This window comes from Podarcis tiliguerta, assembly GCF_965153285.1.
Source record: "Podarcis tiliguerta genome assembly, chromosome: 16".
Lineage (NCBI taxonomy): Eukaryota > Metazoa > Chordata > Lepidosauria > Squamata > Lacertidae > Podarcis > Podarcis tiliguerta.
Window position 1 is genome coordinate 34,660,785 of NC_139549.1, and position 20,121 is coordinate 34,680,905.

The 20,121-nt window shown below is 48.2% G+C and overlaps 1 protein-coding gene across 1 annotated transcript in view; it reads right to left on the reverse strand.

Annotated features, from left to right (window-relative positions):
* Nucleotides 1-16,382, reverse strand: part of MMP17 (matrix metallopeptidase 17) — a 157,023-nt gene extending 140,641 nt beyond the window's left edge. Inside the window, exon 1 of the mRNA XM_083418305.1 lies at nt 15,348-16,382. Within this exon, the coding sequence (XP_083274431.1) occupies nt 15,348-15,479 (132 nt within the window). The 5' untranslated portion in view covers nt 15,480-16,382. The remainder of the gene's footprint in view (nt 1-15,347) is intronic.
* Nucleotides 16,383-20,121: the final 3,739 nt, after the last annotated feature.

Genomic DNA, 20,121 nt, shown 5'->3' on the forward strand with positions numbered 1-20,121 from the left:
TTTTTAAACATGGGTAGGCAGAGTAAGGCCTGGGGGCCAGATCCGGCCCAATCGCCTTCTAAATCCGGCCAGTGGATGGTCTGGGAACCAGCGTGTTTTTACATGAGTAGAATGTGTCCTTTTATTTAAAATGTATTTCTGGGTTATTTGTGGGGCCTGCCTGGTGTTTTTACATGAGTAGAATGTGTGCTTTCATTTAAAAGGCATCTCTAGGTTATTTGTGGGGCATAGGAATTCGTTCATTTCCTCCCTGCTCCAAAATACAGTCGGGCCCCCTACAAGGTCTGAGTGACATTGGACTGGCCCCCTGTTGAAAAAGGTTTGCTGACCCATGTTTTAAAACAAGCACAAGTACCAGTAACTGCATGATAGGTCTGGGTGGGCTTGCTGAAATCAGTTCAGAAAAAGTTCCTATCTCCTTGAATCCATTTCCAGCAAATAATTTGGCCTTCCTTGGGGCCAGTGCCTTTTGAAGCAGGATGCACTAGCTTCCATTTCATTGAGCTGGCAAAGTTAATGCAAAAAGGCAAAAACATTGTGATTGCTTAACTGGCTCTATACTACTTCCAACGTTGGTGCAGGACAAAAGCCCACATAGTAAATTCACACCAACAGCAAGGGCTGCCAACCTTTCTGCCGACCCCTGTAAACTGCACACTCCGTCAAGGTGTATCTCCAACATTTCTTTAAAATCAGCCTGTTCCCTAATGGCTGATGCCTTCTGTGTGTCTTGATGATGTTTCATTGCATAAACATGTTTTACCAAGATTGCATTAATTCGTTCATAGAATCATAGCATCATAGAGTTGGAAGAGACCACAAGGGCCATCGAGTCCAACCCCCTGCCAAGCAGGAAACACCATCAGAGCACTCCTGACATATGGTTGTCAAGCCTCTGCTTAAAGACCTCCAAAGAAGGAGACTCCACCACACTCCTTGGCAGCAAATTCCACTGTCGAACAGCTCTTACTGCCAGGAAGTTCTTCCTAATGTTTAGGTGGAATCTTTTTTCTTGTAGTTTGGATCCATTGCTCCGTGTCCGCTTCTCTGGAGCAGCAGAAAACAACCTTTCTCCCTCCTCTATGTGACATCCTTTTATATATTTGAACATGGCTATCATATCACCTCTTAACCTCCTCTTCTCCAGGCTAAACATGCCCAGCTCCCTTAGCCGTTCCTCATAAGGCATCGTTTCCAGGCCTTTGACCATTTTGGTTGCCCTCCTCTGGACACGTTCCAGTTTGTCAGTGTCCTTCTTGAACTGCGGTGCCCAGAACTGGACACAGTACTCCAGGTGAGGTCTGACCAGAGCAGAATACAGTGGCACTATTACTTCCCTTGATCTAGATGCTATACTCCGATTGATGCAGCCCAGAATTGCATTGGCTTTTTTAGCTGCCGCGTCACACTGTTGGCTCACGTCAAGTTTGTGGTCAACCAAGACTCCTAGATCCTTTTCACATGTACTGCTCTCAATCCAGGTGTCACCCATCTTGTATTTGTGCCTCTCATTTTTATTGCCCAAGTGCAATACTTTACATTTCTCCCTGTTAAAATTCATCTTGTTTGTTTTGGCCCAGGTCTCTAATCTGTCAAGGTCGTTTTGAAGTGTGATCCTGTCCTCTGGGGTGTTAGCCACCCCTCCCAGTGTGGTGTCATCTGCAAATTTGGTCAGGATGCCCTTGAGTCCATCATCCAAGTCGTTGATAAAGATGTTGAATAAGACCGGGCCCAAGACAGAACCCTGTGGCACCCCACTAGTCACTCTTCTCCAGGATGAAGAGGAACCATTGATGAGCACCCTTTGGGTTCGGTCAGTCAGCCAGTTACAGATCCACTGAGTGGTAGCATAGTCAAGACCGCATTTTACCAGCTTCTTTACAAGAATATCATGGGGCACCTTGTCAAAAGCCTTGCTGAAATCAAGGTAGGCTACATCCACTGCGTTCCCTTCATCTACCAGGCTTGTAATAAACCGCTTTGGAATTTATTGTTAAAAAAAAAAAAAGAGTTTCCTTATGAATAAATTAAAAAAAACAGAAAATAAAAAAAAAGATTTGTAGCTAGAATGATGGAGACCAAAGAAAATAAAAGCAAATAAACATTTAATGGATGAAACACAGAGACACTATAAGAGAATATAAAAAGTTTCACAACACTGGGAAGAAAACATATGCTGGTACTTCATTGTGTTAATTATTGTTTTGACAAATAATAAACAAAGACAGAAACACTCCAGTTTTTGAAAATATGTTCTTGTCCTCCCCCCTTATTAAACAAATTGGCTCACAGTTTCCACACTCCCCCCTCCCCCCATTCCGCTAACTTCTGATTAAAATCTGGTAGGGCCGTGAGTGTTGATAGTACAACAGCAGGGATCACTCAGTATGCAGCTTTAACATTGATTCCGCTAATGATAAAGTCAAGTAGACAACAAGGGGGCCAATGGGAGTGTTGCCTAGCAACCAGGAAGGATGGGATGATCTTTGCTGAGCTGGCACGTGCTCCAATGGTTTGGGGCAGTTCTGAGGCAGTTTTCCCCTGTAAGTCTGCATGTATGTCTCCCAGCTATGTACATGAAAGACAAAGCCCTTTCTCTTCAAATTATACACTGTTTTTGTTCAGTTTGCTTAGTAAATCGGAATCAGGATTTTTTTCTCTGGACTCCATCTGCATTAGTTTAAGTGACTTTGTTAAGAATGATCATCCAGATAAAATTGCCCTGGAGACTTAGGAACATAAGAGCCCTGTTTAGATCAGACCAAAGGCCCATCTAGTCCAACAACCTCTTTCCCCATGGAACCAGTCGGATGCTTTCAGAAAGCCCACAAAACAGACACGTTGATGTGTCAGTTTTCATGTCCTGTAAGCCCCTTCTGTCCTGCAGCTTCTAGGAATAGGAATAGTGGCTTCATACTAGATGGAGGTTATTTCCTAACCATCAGAGCCAAGTTACAGGTAGGTAGCCATGTTGGTCTGCCGTAGTCGAAACAAAATAAAAAAATTCCTTCCAGTAGCACCTTAAAAAGGTAAAGGGACACCTGACTATTAGGTCCAGTCGTGGCCAACTCTGGGGTTGCGGCGCTCATCTCGCTTTATTGGCCGAGGGAGCCAGCGTACAGCTTCCGGGTCATGTGGCCAGCATGACTAAGCCGCTTCTGGCGAACCAGAGCAGCGCACGGAAACGCCGTTTACCTTCCCGCCGGAGTGGTACCTATTTATCTACTAAGTTTGTTATTGATATGAGCTTTTGAATCTTTTTATTTTGTTTCATCAGAGTCAAGGAAAACATGAAAGGTGCACAGATGGATTAGAGAAAGGGGCTGCCTGTTGTTATTTTGTGGGCAAGATCCAGGCGCATACCTGGAAATGTAGGTTTGCACAACTGAAGTGGATTAAAGCACTCTGGACCACCAGCAAATCAGGATGGGTGTTCATGGTCATATATGAGCTCCCTGTGAACAAATGCTCATTGAAGACTGGACATGGTCTATCTTCCATCATGGAAGCAAATCAGGATGGATGCTCAATAAACAAGCCAACTGGATGAGCCTATGGTCCACATAATCCAGCACCATGCAGACGTTTTCTGGAACACCCACAAGCAAAGTGTGATGGCTAAAAACACCCAACCCTTTCCAAGTGGTCGCCCTCTAGAATGCCACCTCTGAACCTCAAATAGCTAAAAGCAATAAAGGCTGATTTGCTAGGTTGATCAGCTGGCTCTGCCTGCCTTGGCCTCTGGCTCCCTCTACGGTTGGTCTCCCTGGCTCCCACCCTACCGGCCTCAATAGGCACCAATCACCATGAGCTAAAAGCCATTCACCTGACCCTCCTTGAGCTGAACCACCTGAATTCAGAAGAGGAGAGGCAGGGATGGGTGCTGAGCACCAGCACAATCTCATCACATTCGAGGCAGGCTCCAACTAACCATTTTGTTCTTGCTCCCTCGGCTAGACCGCCTACTGAGGAATATAGCAGACTGCAAAGCAACCTGGATTCAGAAGGCAAAGCGGGAGAATGACAATGCGAGCCATCCATCAGCTTTCACGTTGCTTTGGGCAGCTTATTAGGAAGTCGTGCCATCAAATTAAAATTCAGTTAGGGGGAAGGGAAAGGAGGCGATCCCCAAGTTTTAATCTAGCTAGCATCATTGGAATGCTTCACCCCAGTCCGTCACGGCACAGGCAGAGTCTATAACTCTCCCGCAAGCTTCGATTCTCTTGCTCTTTTTCTTCTAATCATGCAGAATGGCATCTTAGCTGCAATTTTCAGTGAAGAGGAGGGGGTGTGAGAGCCATCATTCTAAAGTGCAAGAGCTCTATTCACATTGTATTTACTGCGGAAAGTACTTGGAGACATAATATTCTTCCAAAGGTTAGCACAATTCTCTATCGCTCTCGTTTCATGCTTCCTGACTTTCAAAGATGATGGGGGGTAACGCTTCAGCAACCTTGGGGTTTATTTGCGTGCGGGAATGGATTCCAAAACAGGATGTCTTCGAGAGAGAGTGCTGCCTCTCTAGGCAGAGATTCGCAAACACACTTGCTGCAAACAAGCCACTTCAGTAACTGTCTTGTATTTTCCACTCATCGCTGCCGAGACCTCTGCCAAAACAAAGACCTCTTTGTTTTCCCGCTCATCACCAGCCTCGTTCCCACCCAGTCGAGATGACCCAGTGGATTTATGGCTTCAGCTGAAAGTCACTGTGGTGCAGTGGACGGAAACATAGGAAGCTGCCTTATGCAGAGTCCGGTCGTTGGTCCATCTGTGCTCAGCATTGTCTCCACTGACTGGCAGCAGCTGTCCAGGATTCTAGGCAGCATTCTTTCCTGGCCCTACCTGGAGAGGCCAGGGATTGAACTTGGGATCTTCTGCATGCAAAGCTGATGCTCTACTACTGAGCTAGAGGCCTTCTGTGGACTACAGGCACACAAGAGAAGGTTCACATCCTTGTTTAGTCATTTGGCTTCCCAAGTGGCCTTGTGTAGGCGCTCTTCCTCAGCCAAACCGACCGTATTTTTCGCTCTATAGGATGCACTTTTCCCCCTCCAAAAATTAAGGGGAAATGTGTGTGCATCCTATGGAGTGAATGCAGGCTCCTTGGCTTCAGCGATAGCAACGCAAAGCCTCCGAAGCGCAAAGGGAGCACTCCCTCCACATTCCAGAGGCTTTGTGTTGCTTTTGCTGAAGCCTGGAGAGTGAGAGGGGTTGGTGCGCACCGCCCCTCTCGCTCTCCAGGCTTCAGAGATAGCCACCTGAAACCTTCGGAGTGCAGTGTGAGTTCCCGCTGCGCTCCGCAGGCTTCAGGTTCCTTTCGCTATAGCCAGGAGAGTCAGCAGAGAGGAAGAACTGCGCAGCGCCCCTTCAGCCAAGCGGGAGGAGAAATGGAAAGCACTCCATTTCTCCTGCCGCTTCGCTGAAGGGGCACTGAGCAGAGAGGGGGAGAATTTTTTTTCTTGTTCTCCCCTTCTAAAACAAGGTGCGTCCTGTGGTCCGGTGCGTCCTATGGAGCGAAAAATACAGTACTTTGCAGCATTGCTGAGGAAAACAGCAGGAGTGAAGGGAAAGAGGAACCTGGTGGGCTGCCCGGAACTCTTTGGAGGAAAAAGGGAGATTAAAAAATGTTGTTGTTTTTTTAAAATTGCCACAATGACCTTCTGGTCCAACATCCTTGTAGCGTTTGCCCTCCAATGTGTGTGACATCGTACTGGGTTCATAGGGAAAGGGTTAACTAATTGTAAAATGACTAACCAATGGGAACCCAGGGGGCAGAGTTAACTGTGTATAAGGTTTAAGCACAGAGGGTTTTTATGAGAGAGAGAGTTGTGGAGAAGACAGTCTGGACTTAGAAGAGACAGATAAGAAAAGTCTGTGGGTTGGGCTAGTCTGATGTGAGAGAGTGAGAGAATTTGTTAAGAGGGGTCAGTCAAACAGTTGAGATAATCAGTCAGAAGGTATTAGGAAGGTATAGGCCGGTAAAGAAACTAAAGTTAAGATACTGACAGGAATATTATCTGAGAAACCGTAAACTTGTTAACGTTTGTAAAATAAACTTGGGTTTTTTTGGTAACTGACTGGACTCAGTGTTTTACCAGAGAGTAACTGGTTGGTGGCAGCGGGGAAGCGAGCACAGTGGTGGCACAGGGATCAATAGACCGTTAAATGTCCAAATGTCTGGGGATCTTGTATGATTGCCACAATCCTGTTCTCACCCTGGCCAACCAGAATCTGAAAGCAGCATCACTCTCTCCACCTGTCACAGCGTCCTCAGGCACAGAATGCCCAGAGCAAGGAATTACCGTATTTTTTGCTCTATAAGACTCACTTCTTTTTCCCTCCTCAAAAGTAAGGGGAAATGTGTGTGCGTCTTATGGAGCGAATGCAGGCTGCACAGCTATCACAGAAGCCAGAACAGCAAGAGGGACTGCTGCTTCGCTGCGCAGCGATCCCTCTTGTTGTTCCGGCTTCTGAGATTCAGAATATTTTTTTTCTTGCTTTCCTCCTCCCAAAACTAGGTGTGTTTTATGGTCTGGTGCGTCTTATAGAGCGAAAAATAAGGTAACTCTTCATTGTGAAAAGCACACCGCCTACAAGTTAGGGAGAGGCATGTTCACCAGTCTTACGTCTCTCAGCTACTCCTAGGTGGGCAGCTAAGGAGGCTGGTGCTGCGACAGAGAGGCCCTGTCCCCAACCTGTGCATCTCCCCCAGCTGAGCTGCAGGCAAAGCAGGCAAGACTCTGCCTCCGTGTAACCTTCTTCTCCTCCTGGGAGACGGTGGAGTGAGAGAGGGGTGGGCAGCAGCAGGAGGAAGAAGAAGAAGCACGGAAGCCCTTGACTTTACACCAGCCTGATCTCTCTCTCTCTCCCACTTCCTGCACCTGTTCTTCACGCTCCAATCCTGAAGCTTCTCCTGCCTGATCTCCCAGCTGTTCCAAGCTCCACAAGATCACTGATTCCTTCTTCCAAGTCAGACTCCAATCCCACCCCCCTTCTCCAGGTGTCTACTCTTCAGCAGCCGGTCAGCACTCTGCAGTGTCCAGCCACTCCCTGAAACCACCTGTGATTCCCAAAAACTGCTCTTCAGAGACATACTGCCTTCAACGGAGTGGAGGTGTGAACATAGCCATCATGGCTGTTGTTGTTGTTTATTCGTTTAGTCGTGTCCGACTCTTCGTGACCCCATGCACCAGAGCACGCCAGGCACTCCTGTCTTCCACTGCCTCCCGCAGTTTGGTCAAACTCATGCTGGTAGCTTCGAGAACACTGTCCAACCATCTCGTCCTCTGTCGTCCCCTTCTCCTAGTGCCCTCAATCTTTCCCAACATCAGGGTCTTTTCCAGGGAGTCTTCTCTTCTCATGAGGTGGCCAAAGTATTGGAGCCTCAGCTTATAGAGCCTCAGCAATAGAGCCATCATGGCTACTAGCCATCAAAAATCTTATTTTGCATGAATTTGCCTAATCTTTGTTTACAGCCCTCCATGTTTGTGGCCATCACTACCTCTTGTGGGGAGCAAATTCCACAGTTCAACTAGACACTGTGTGAAAAGTCCCTTTTTGGTCTGTCCTGAATCTTCCAGCATTCGCTGGATGCCCGCAAGTTCTAATATCACGAAAGAGGGGGAAGAAAAGACTCTCTACTCGATGCAAAATTGCATATACCTTTATACTGTATTTTTCGACCTATAGGGATCACCGGCCCATTTGACCTCTTTTTTTGGGGGGGGGGGAATGAATAAAAAAAATTTATTTCCTCCCACAGCTGCGGCTGCTGCCCCAAGCCTTGTGCACACCCGCCCGAAGCACGGGGCGCCCTCCGGAGGAACTCCCGCCGGGCTGGCAAGGCTTACAGATAGCATCCTGAAGCCTGGAGAGCGAGAGGGGTCGGTGCGCACTGATGCCTCTCGCTCTCCAGGCTTCAGCCAAAGCCTGCATTCGCCCCCTAGGACGCACACACATTTCCCCTTCATTTTTGGAGGGGGGAAAGTGCGTCCTATGGGGCGAAAAATACGGTACATCCTGGGGTTTTTTTAGCACATGACATCCCATTCAACCAAACACCCTCCCAAGGGAAGACAGTTAAACCCACCCTGTTGGGGGAGAAAATCAGAAAACTATCCCTCCATATGAAATTATTTTATGATAATAAATCATACTTGGATTAGATTAGGCTGGAGAGTTTGCAGCCCATTGAAAGACATTCTATTTATCCAGTTTCCCTTTTACCTGATTTGCAGTCATATTTTATAGTGGCCTTTTAATCTCATTTCACAGCCTAAACCACTTTGGGAATCCCCACAGAACCACAGAAGCAAGGTGCACATTTGAAAAAATAAATAAAATAAAAATAAAAAACGAGGTCAAAGGTGCAGTTGAAGCCCTGGATTTCTCCTGCAATCAGCACAGCCGTTCCCAGGGGCTCACAAACTGAACACTGTATTCCCTACTGAGTTTTAAGAGGTAGAAGCGACTTTCTGCATGGTTTTGAGAGTGTCTCTCTGAACGCCAAGGCAGCCACTGTGATGATAGAGCTGTTAGCTTAATGATCTAATTAGACAGGAAACAGCATTTCCAGAGGGCTTACCTATTACATCTATCGATTCCCACCCATTTTAAAGATATCTCCCTCTCTCTCAGGAACACAGGAAACTGCCTTATACAGAGTTGGACCACTGGCTCATCTAGCTCATTATCGCCTGCACTGACTGACAGTGGCTTTCCAGGGTCTCTCCCAGCCCTACTTGGAGATGCTGGGGGTTGGATGTGGGACCTTCTGCATGCAAGGTTAATATTAACTGTTGCTTGGCATTATGTGCAAATCCAGACCAGCTTCTTAACTACGGCTAAGGCGTGTTCTGTGAGGTGATAAACCAAGGTTTAAAGGATTGTCTGTCAGATATGCCTCTGCTTTAACCATGGTCTATTAACCACGGTGAGCATTAACCAGGATTCAGCACTACGTGCAAACCAGGCTAGTGTGAGTTTCATGGCTGAGCGAGGATTCAAAGTCAGGTTGCCTTATTCCTAGTCCAACGCTTGCAATTGCATGCTCTATCCCCTTCGCAGATATGAGAAAACAACACAGCAAGCTATGGTAACAGTTCCTGCCCCAATAAGTGCTTCAATTTCATTAGGTCTTTTGGGGCTCCTACAAAGATGCAAAAATCGATTTGAGCATCTTCTCAGGTGACTGTACCACCTCAAAATGTGAAAGGTGGAGTTTGATGCTTAGAGGCATTTGGCAAGGTGCCCCATGATATTCTTGTAAAGAAGCTGGTAAAATGCGGTCTTGACTATGCTACCACTCAGTGGATTTGTAACTGGCTGACTGACCGAACCCAAAGGGTGCTCATCAATGGTTCCTCTTCATCCTGGAGAAGAGTGACTAGTGGGGTGCCACAGGGTTCTGTCTCCTTGCTACCAAGGAGTGTGGTGGAGTCTCCTTCTTTGGAGGTCTTTAAGCAGAGGCTTGACAACCATATGTCAGGAGTGCTTTGATGGTGGTTCCTGCTTGGCAGGGGGTTGGACTCGATGGCCCTTGTGGTCTCTTCCAACTCTATGATTCTATGATTCTATGATGGCACTTCCTTCTATTACGGAAAGCTTACATGTCAAGGAAGTGGCTGCAGGCAAAGAGTCAGGTAGGCAGGCCTTCCCATGGGGGAAGACGCCAAACAAGAATTCCCCTCTACCTGAACTTGGAGGTGGTACGGTCCTCTCAGAACAGTGAACTGCCTGAGTGGTTGGATCACTGAATAGATTCTTAATGCGATTCTTCAGTGAGTCCCAGACCCATCTGCTCCCAGTGATTTCCCAATATAAAAAGACACACCTCATTGATTCATTCTTTCTTTCTTTAAAAAGAAGAAAAGGGCTACTTTAAAAACTACCCATGAACAAACCCAACACCTCTAGTGGAGTTGTTCATGTCATCCCATTTGCAGAATGTCCCACACAAACAGTATAAGCAGGTGAGGTGCTCCATGCCAGAAATGTAGGCAAAGATAGACTGTTGCTTCCAGAGTCAGGTGTTGGTCTGATGCAGTAGAAATATAAAAATAAAATAATAAAATTGTCCAGTAGCACCTTAAAGGTAAAGGTAAAGGTACCCCTGCCCGTACGGGCCAGTCTTGACAGACTCTAGGGTTGTGCGCTCATCTCACTCAAGAGGCCGGGGGCCAGCGCTGTCCGGAGACACTTCCGGGTCACGTGGCCAGCGTGACATCGCCGCTCTGGTGAGCCAGAGCCGCACACAGAAACGCTGTTTACCTTCCCGCTAGTAAGCGGTCCCTATTTATCTACTTGCACTTTGACGTGCTTTCGAACTGCTAGGTTGGCAGGCGCTGGGACCGAGCAACGGGAGCGCACCCCGCCACGGGGATTCAAACCGCCGACCTTTCGATCGGCAAGCCCTAGGCGCTGAGGCTTTTACCCACAGCGCCACCCGCGTCCCCAGTAGCACCTTAGAGACCAACTAAGTTTGTTCTTGGTAGAAGTGTGCATGTACATGAAAGCTCATACAAGGAACGAACTTAGTTGGTCTCTAAGGTGCTACTGGACAATTTTTTTTTTTTGTTGCTTCCAGACATCCAGTATATTGCAGGAGGGAATCGGGTAAACACTGGGAATTTAGATTTGCACGATTGAAGTGGATTAAAGCGCTCTGTCAACCCAGAACAACAAATTCACCACTGTTTTTGTGGATAGGAAAGTAATGGGGGGAACATGCTGAAAAGCATGGGATGAACGATTAACAGTAAGACCAATAAACCCCGCACAAGCAAACCAGGATGAACGAGCACTGTTATATAACCTCCCTGCCAACAAATCAGAACGGAAGCTCAATAAAGACTGGGCATCGTTTAACCTCCGCATAGGTTCCCTGCAAGCAAATCATGATGACCACTCTGCAATTTGGAAGAGCCACTGGTGTGCTCAGCACATTCCATTAGGAATTCTTGACCATGCAAGTGGTCAAGAAGCCCAAACAGGATATTTTTCCTGCAGATAAAAAGACCAGTGCCAAGCTAACCAGAGGGCAGATCTGGAGGGCCATGGCTCCTTGTTGCTTGCATGCCAAAACAGCAGCCTCCACAAGATCTCTCAGCACACAAAAATGAGAGCAAAGCTTGGATGAAGACATAGCTATGAGACAGAGACAGGCGCAGGCAGAAGAAAAAGGCTGGGATGGATCTGCAGCTTCTGCCTGCAGAGCAGGGAGTCCCCCTTCCTTCCATACTGCTGTTGCTGCTGGAAGAAGAAGAAGAAGAAGAAGAAGAAGAAGAAGAAGAAGAAGAAGAGGAGGAGTTTGGATTTGATATCCCACCTTTCACTCCCCTTCAGGAGTCTCAAAGCGGCTAACATTCTCCTTTCCCTTCCTCCCCCACAACAAACACTCTGTGAGGTGAGTGAGGCTGAGAGACTTCAGAGAAGTGTGACTGGCCCAAGGTCACCCAGCAGCTGCATGTGGAGGAGCAGAGACTCGAACCCGGTTCCCCAGATTACGAGACTATCGCTCTTAACCACTACACCACACTGGCTCTCACTGGCTCTCACCTCACTGGAACCAGTCACCCCACCGCCAGGCAAAAGCTGCAGATCCATTCCAAATTAAAACCAGTCTTGTTCATTCTGCCTGCTTCCCTTGATTTAAAAAAGGGGAGTGCCTGGCACACCCAGCACACACCCCATGCACGCCCATGGGAGGGGCCCTTTAAATCTGAAAGCAAGCCCAAGTCATTCCTCTCCACAACACACCATTTAAACCCTGTTTCTGATAGAAGATGAAATTCAATCTATTTCGTTTCAAAAAAAAATCAAAAAAATCATGTGCCTGCCGTCTTTCAGTTTGCAAAATAAAATTAAATCCCAGGACAACCACCAGCAAAGTAAAACAATATTGAAGACACAATCAAGCGATACATAAAAAAAGCTTCGCACTGGAGGAACAGAGCAATAAATGGCGGGGCAAACCAGACTTGACACTAAATGCATCTTTGCAACTATGGCGCAGAGATGGGTTGTTTTTACATGCAAATTGCATCTCCTGGGGGGCAGCTGATAATTAAGATGAGAGGAGGCATGGAGAGGGAGTTTAACCCTTTCTTTCCCTGTTGCAATCCTGAGGAAAATACCTCTCCTGAAGTTTGCATTTGCTTTCGGGGGGGCGGGCAGAAGAAAAAACCATACATTGGAGGGAGTTGCCTTATAATGAGTCAGATCATTGGCCCCTTGAGCTCAGTATTGTCTGCACTGACTGGCAGAGGCTTCACAAAGTTTCAGGCAGGGGTTTTCCCCAGCCCTACCTGGAGGCGCTTAAGATTGAGGCACTTAAGATCTGTAAAACCCTCTACACGTTTAGTTGCTAAATCACATTTAAGGTCAAGCACAGCTTGCCCAGCAATGCAAACCACCAGCTAAAAGTTAACTAGGTAACGTGCTAGTTACATAAGAAGGTTGTCGGAAAGTACATCAAATCTCACATCAGGTGAAGTCTCTTGGCACCCACACATCTAGGAGGGAAAGACATGGGGGAAAATAGAATAATCCGGAGGAATTCCAGCAGAGATTCAAAGCATGCGCACTTAGAGCCAGCGAGTCAATGTGATGTTGCGTGTAGAGTATCAGATTAGGACTTGGGAGATTGGGTTTATTAGCTAATCCCTCTTCCGTGGAAATTGTAGCTCAGTGAGGATGATAGGGGTCTCCTAACAACTCTTAGGACTCTTCCCAAAGGACAGTTCCCAGGATGCTTTGGCAGCAAGAGGGCAGGGAGCAATCACTGCTCAAAGTAGTACTATACTGCTTAAATGTATATTGGAGATGGGGTCTCAGTTACAGGTGATCCCTAGCAAATCCACATCATGTCCCATAACTTTTCATATCTTAATTACTACGATTTCTGGGTTGCCTTCCTAGGAGCATATGGGCAGAAATAAGAAACACTTCTACCCGTTCGGTTACCAGAGTTGCCTGGTAACCAGGACCTGAAACACTCTAGCTGCTGGCTTTTGTATTACTACTACTACTACTATTATTAAAATCAGATATGGAGCACAGCTATACTACCTGAGTGATCAAGAGGTTTTACACCCATTGTCTCAGAATTTGTTAACACCACTTAAGTGAGAGTTTCTCCCAGTCCCACAAATTTATCCTGGTTAAAGTCACCAGGGGCATCCATGAGAGGCAATTATCAAACCAGAAGCATCTTGGTTTATGACTCACTTCCTGAGTTTATTTATTTCATAGATCTATAGCAGTGATGGGGGACCATTTTCCACCTGAGGGACACTTTCCCTTCTAGGTGAACTTCTGAGAGCACCAGGTCAGTGTTGGGCAAGGCCAGAAGCAAAAGTGGTCAGAGCAATGAGTGCAAATTCAATCTTTGTACACCAGGCTTAGCTCCTGCACACTCTCATGAAGGTTTCAATTTAACTCCGTGTTTGACTTGCATGGCTTGCATTTCTCCCTCTAGGATATATAGAACTCAACATTCAACTCAAGTCTTCTCTCCACCAGATCAGAGTTGGCCAAACCAAGACCATTATTATCCAGTTCCTGAGTTGGCCAGATGTTTCCACAAAGACGGAATGAAAGTTTTTGCTCAGTTCTGAAACATCAGTCAAACTGGCTTCAGGAAGTTTCATGCTCACTATCTCATACTTCAATATGATTGCCTCTCACTTTGGGATTTTCCGCCTCAACTGCCCTGAAATTCAATAGCTACCTGGATAAACAAGGCTCTCATAGACAACAATGTTCTTACAGCTAGGCGACTGAGTTTATTACAGAGCACGGTCATCATCCATGGGGGGCGGGCAGAGCCTGTGGCAAACTGCAGTTCTGTTCCCTAAAATGGCCATGAATGCAATACAGCAACTCCTACAAACACAAAAATTGGTCATTTTCTAAGGTACAGGGCAGCCCTGCTTTGCATCTCTGGAGGATGCCGTTAGCAGTAAGGTGGCAACTATCTAGGCCAGGTAACTCCAACTTTCTCAGACCTAGGGCCCACTTTGAACCCAGACACGCATTTGGAGACCTATTGTATGTTGGATCAGGCTGCGACCCAGCAGCTGTTGGCCAGTGAGCTAGGCTAGCAAGGGAGATAACCACCCATCACCAATAGGCTCAGTAGCTTCTGCACATATACAGACCCGGGTTAGGGAAGAGATTCCAGCAAATGCCCAAATAAGGATGGGTTGATTCCTGGGCATCAGTTGGTTGAGGGGGAGCCTTCTTGACGTCTTTGACTGAGAAACCAAGAACCAGAATCATCTTTGCCTAACGCCTACCATGCAGTGAAGGAGGAAAGAACCACACACAGACAAATAACGATAATAGTGGCATTAATTTTTTAACCACAGACAGAGATGTTTCCTCTTTGCCTTTTCACAGCAGACCAACAGGTTACTAAATCAGCAAAGGACAAGAAGTGGCAGCAAGACCAATGCTTTCCTAAACACGCCCCACCCGCACCCCACAAGGCAAGGGAATTAAAAGCCTGGGGAAACTGGTGGGCACCACTACCAACTGCAGTGTTTTCCTACTTTCTAGCCGCCGCCGCCACCACCACCAAGCGGCTGACTCAGACCGCAACCGTACACCCACATTTATTAGCGGTGAGCCCCCATCCTCCCTCTAAAAGCAGCGGGACTTACTTCAGACAAGATACTGCGCTGCGAAAGCGGCAGATCCCTGCGCCCTTTCCCGGGAGTAAAGTCCCCGTTGAAGGAACACTGAGACTTACTTCCGAGGAATCAGACCAGAGGATGGCTGCAATCCAAAACAAACACGCGCGCATACACACGCACACACAAAAGGAGGACGCTCCTTGGAGAGCTGCGTCGTCTCCTCTCGAGTAACCCGCGCCGCGCTGGCAAGCAACAACCTGTCCCCCTGCTCACGCCACCTCTGCCCCTCTTTTTACCGCTGGTGACCAGCTCCATCCCGCGGCACATCAAACATACACACACCCCACAAAAACCCGCGCACGCCCCCCAGGAAATAGGAGGAGCCCTTGTTTGATCGTGCGCCCGCAGATACCCCAGAGCGCGCAGCAAGCTCCGCACACGCCCAACACAAGCGGCGCTGGGAATGGGGTTCGCGGGTGAGGCGGGGGGATCTTTGGCTTCCCGTGATGATCAGAACGGGGCGGGAGATTAAATAAAGAGAATACCCCCCCCCCAAAAAAAACAGCCGCCAACTTCATCCTTGCAGCCATTGACAGCCCTTTTCAGCTGCTTGGCGTACGACTCTCTCGCGCTGTTTCTTCGGATGCCCCCCCCTTCCTCTCCCTCCCCGGGCAGAAAACCCCACGAAGAGCCCGGCAGGTGCCAACTCACAACTCCCAGCGTGATGTCCTCAGCGGTCGGAGTGGGCGCTGCCAGGGTCCGCCGCGAAGCCAGGCAGAAGGCGAGCATCAGAAACATCTCCTGCGGGAAAGCACTCTGCCGGGGGGGCCCGCTCCACAGCATCCCTCCTGCGCTTAGTCCGCCGAAACCTCCGCCTCCTGCAGCTGCCGAGGCTCCTCGGAGGAAGGGGCCAGAGGGCGTCCAGCACCGCCGAGCCGAAGCGGGAGAGAATCGGGCGGCGACATCCGAGCTCCGCGGCCTCCGGGTAGCGCCGCCGCTGCTGCTGCGGGAGCTGCTGTTGGCCACGCCGCCGCCAGCCCGCCACCTCGGGCGTCAAGAGGCAAGCAGTGGGGAGGACATCGTACGTCCTTGCTCTCCGGCTCGCTTTCCTGGCAGGAGAGTGCAGGGAGGCGAGGGCGAGAGGGGAAGGATTTGAAAATGAAAATAAAGGACAGATCCGAAGGTGTAAAAGAAAAAGGCAGCCAAACGCTCCAACTTTTTTACGCGCGCCGGGCTCCCTTCGCAGCGCAGCCGCGCGCCTTCGGGGAAGCGAGCGGGAGATGCAAGCCAAAGCAACGGAGCCCTCGCTTCTCGGACCGCAAGAAAACAGAAAAAACCTGTTGGCAGTGGGTCTCTTTCACCCCGCCCGCCCCTTCCCTCTTCTTTTCTAAAAAGGGTAATATAATAAAATCCAGTTTCGGATTGCGCTACGCGCCAGCCTCTCCAAGCAGCGCGAACACCGGCGAGCAAACCACGTCGAGGAACCGCCGCCGCTCCGCTCTCGCTCGTCTCTGAAGGCGGCACAGCTCCAGCCGGGGAAGTCTTTCGGCTGAGGAGGCGGCGAGAGGCGAAGGAGGGCGGCGCTAAGGGGAAAGAGGAGGGGCCGGCTCAGTCTCGGGAAAACGCTCCCTCGGTGGGCAGCGAGAAACCGAGGCGGTGGTGTGCTGCTGCTGCCGCCACCGCCACCAGCGCCTCCTTTTCCTCCTCTTCCAGAAGCAGCCATTGGCTACGACCCGAATCCACGTTTCCTTGGGGGTAAGGCACCCACCCCCGTTCTCACGGAGGTTGGCTCTCCGCCTCCAGCGGCTCGTGGGGCTGCGATCCGACGCGCACTTTTTTGGAGAGCTCCGTGGAATTAAGGGGTACGGTCGACCTCCGAAGAAAGGGGCGCGCGGGATCCGGCGGCGCGCGCGTCTCTTCTGGGAGAGCATTGGGGCCGCTGCTGCAGTTTCCGCGAGCGAGGCTTCGGGCACCTTGGACTGCTTCCCAACGCGGCTGGTTTAGGCTGTCGAGGTGCCAGGATCAGTCCTTGGGCCAGTCCCTGGCCGTGCCATGAGTCCCCCTCCCTTCCTCCGCTGTCCTCCATTTTTCTTATCAACCATCTCCAAGCGCCTGGGGGTTAGCATTTAACCCAAAGGTGCGATTCTCACAGCGCCATCGCACCTATATTTGCTTAAAAGGAAGCCACGCTGTGAGAAGAATTTGCCCGTCCTCAGCGTATTTCATGTCCATTTTTGCTTGTGTGTGTGTGGATTTGGTTCAGGTTCCTGTATTCTTCACACTTTCCACTCCCAGAATGATTTGTTGAGCCTCCTGTTAAGGGTTGTATTGCACCTTCTCAAACTCTGTGATATAGAAGCCTATTGTCCCCTTATTTAAGTGCCAAGATCATCTTTCTTCCTTGGGTGAGATTACAAACATATATAGAGCCAGTGAGGTAAAATGGTTAGAGTGTTAGACTAGGACTTAAGAGACCAGCCTTGAAGCTCCCTGGGTAACCTTGGGCCAGCACTCATCATCTCTCAGCCTAACCTACCTCACTACCTGTTGTGAGGATAAGATGCCACCCTCATTAAACTTACTACAGGGCCAACTGCATAGGGCTGGGTTCATATTCCTAGGTGAGAATGAGGTTTTCAGCGAAGGGAGATATGCAATTCTATGCTTAGGTATTCTAAGTGCCGTTTAACTTTGCAATGGTTGCCAATATGGGTTTTAAAAATACCCAGAGAGGAATTTTTGATTGGCCAAGGGGTGGAGTCTATGCCTATGTTTGCATGTCCAGGAGTGACCCTGGTAGATTAAAGGTTCAGTCAATTTAGTATTTTATTTGTTATTGGTTGTGTGGATCCTCTATGCTCAGAAGCAGGAAGGCTGCCATCATAACACCACTTACGTAAGAGTAAGCTCCATTGAGTTGACACACACAATAAGCCACTAACTAACATTTGTTAACTGCCAACCTAGCAGTTCGAAAGCACATCAAAGTGCAAGTAGATAAATAGGTACCGCTCCAGTGGGAAGGTAAACGGCATTTCCATGTGCTGCTCTGGTTCGCCAGAAGCAGCTTAGTCATGCTGGTCACATGACCTGGAAGCTGTACGCCGGCTCCCTTGGCCAATAAAGCGAGATGAGCACCGCAACCCCAGAGTTGGTCACGACTGGACCTAAACGGTCAGTCCCTTTACCTTTACCTAACATTTGTCAGATGGCAACACATGGGGGGGGGGAGCTATTACCTGCATGCCCTACTTGTGGGCATCTGATTGGCCACTGTGAAAATCAAGATGCTGGATCACATTTGGTCTAATCCAGCAGGGATCTCATTAGTTTTGTATTTCAAGTGGTTCAGTTTGGCTCATAGACCCCTAAAATAAAGAATACACATTTGATAGATTGGGAAACGAGCTAAGTGAAACAAACAACGCACACAAAAATGTTAAGCATGGTATATATAAGATTAGTAACATTACAGAACATTCCTAAGTAATGATATACAGTCATATTTCGAGTTAAATGTGCTTCGGGTTGAGCGCATTCGAGTTGTGCTCCGCAGCAACCCGGAAGTAATAGAGCGCGTTACTTCTGGGTTTCGCCACTCGCGCATGCGCAGACGCTCAAAATGATGTCACGGGCATGCACGGAAGCGTCAAAACGCGATACGGCAGACGTGCCGTTGCGTCTTGCGTTCCGTTCAGGATGCGAAAGGGGCTCCGGAATGTATCCCGTTCGCATCCCGAGGTACCACTGTAATAACTTTGGACTCAAAGCAGCTCCAGTCATTCATTTATTCTTTAAATTTCTTTACCGCCCTTCATCCAAGGATCACGGGGCAGTTTACAAAAATACATAACAGAATAATGAACAGAATACACCCCTGCAAAGATAGACGTACCCTTGTTGTCTGTGAAAATCCTTCAATAAAAACAGTTGTGGTTTTCTTTGTTAAAAAAGAACAATTTACCCCCCACTCCAGTTTAATTAGCCAAATGTTTTCGCTTGGTGCCTAAAGATGAAGGTGCCAGGCAAGCCTCTCTGGCGAGAGCATTCCACAAACGGGGCCACTAAAGAAAAGGCCTGTTCTTGTGTTGACGCTCTCCATGCTTCTCATGGAGGAGGCACATGAAGAAGGGCTTTAGACGGCTATCGCAGGGTTCAGGTGAGACAGTCCTTGAGGTTTTGCAGTCTGGAGACTTTTAAGGCTTTATAGGGCAATGCTAGCACTTTGAATTGGGCCCAGAAACTAATTGGCAGTTCCTTCAGTTAGGCCAAAAAACCATCTTGCCCTGGCCACAGAATTCTGCACCGGTTGAAGCTTCCAAACTGTCTTCAGAGGCAGCCCCACATATAATGCATTGCAGTACAGTGGTACCTCGGGTTAAGAACTTAATTCTTAACCTGAAACTGTTCTTAACCTGAGGTACCACTTTAACTAATGGGACCTCCCACTGCCGCTGCGCCACCACCATGTGATTTCTGTTCTCATCCTGAAGCAAAGTTCTTTACCTGAGGTACTATTTCTGCGTTAGCAGAATCTGTAACCTGAAGCATCTGTAACCCGAGGTACCACTGTAATCCAAGGCCGGATTAAGACATTTAGAGGCCCTAAGCGCTTAAAAGATTTTGGTGCTCCCATATATATCTATAATTCAAAATACAAACAATAGTAAACCGTAAAATATTGACCTCTACCATTATTTTATTAAGTTCAGCATAACTGAATATTGTTTTTACATCCCCCCCCCCCCCTGAACTTGTGACATACATATCCTGGGAGCCTTTTTTGTGGAACCTGCTACAGCTGCACCATATGATCGATGGTAAATTTGGCAATGGAAAATTTCTGTGCTGCCCCTCTTCCCTTGATGCCCTAAGCATGTGCTTATTTTGCTTAATGGTTAATCCTGCTGTTAATCTAATCTTCCCCTTAATATCGGTGGTCTTGTTTTAATGGATGCAGCAAGTACGTATGGGCTAACAAGGCTTAGCATTTTTATCTCAGGGAGTAAAATAGCCTTAACAGTTTTAAATCCTCACTATGCACACACACAAACATAAGCCCCATTGAGTTCAAGGGGGCCTACGTCCAGGTAGCTGACTAAGGGTGCCATTTTAGAATGCATCTCCTACCCACTGAATTTTAACAGGGAGAAATGTAAAGTATTGCACTTGGGCAAAAAAAATGAGAGGCACAAATACAAGATGGGTGACACCTGGCTTGAGAGCAGTACATGTGAAAAGGATCTAGGAGTCTTGGTTGACCACAAACTTGACATGAGCCAACAGTGTGACGCGGCAGCTAAAAAAGCCAATGCAATTCTGGGCTGCATCAATAGGAGTATAGCGTCTAGATCAAGGGAAGTAATAGTGCCACTGTATTCTGCTCTGGTCAGACCTCACCTGGAGTACTGTGTCCAGTTCTGGGCACCACAGTTCAAGAAGGACACTGACAAACTGGAACGTGTCCAGAGGAGGGCAACCAAAA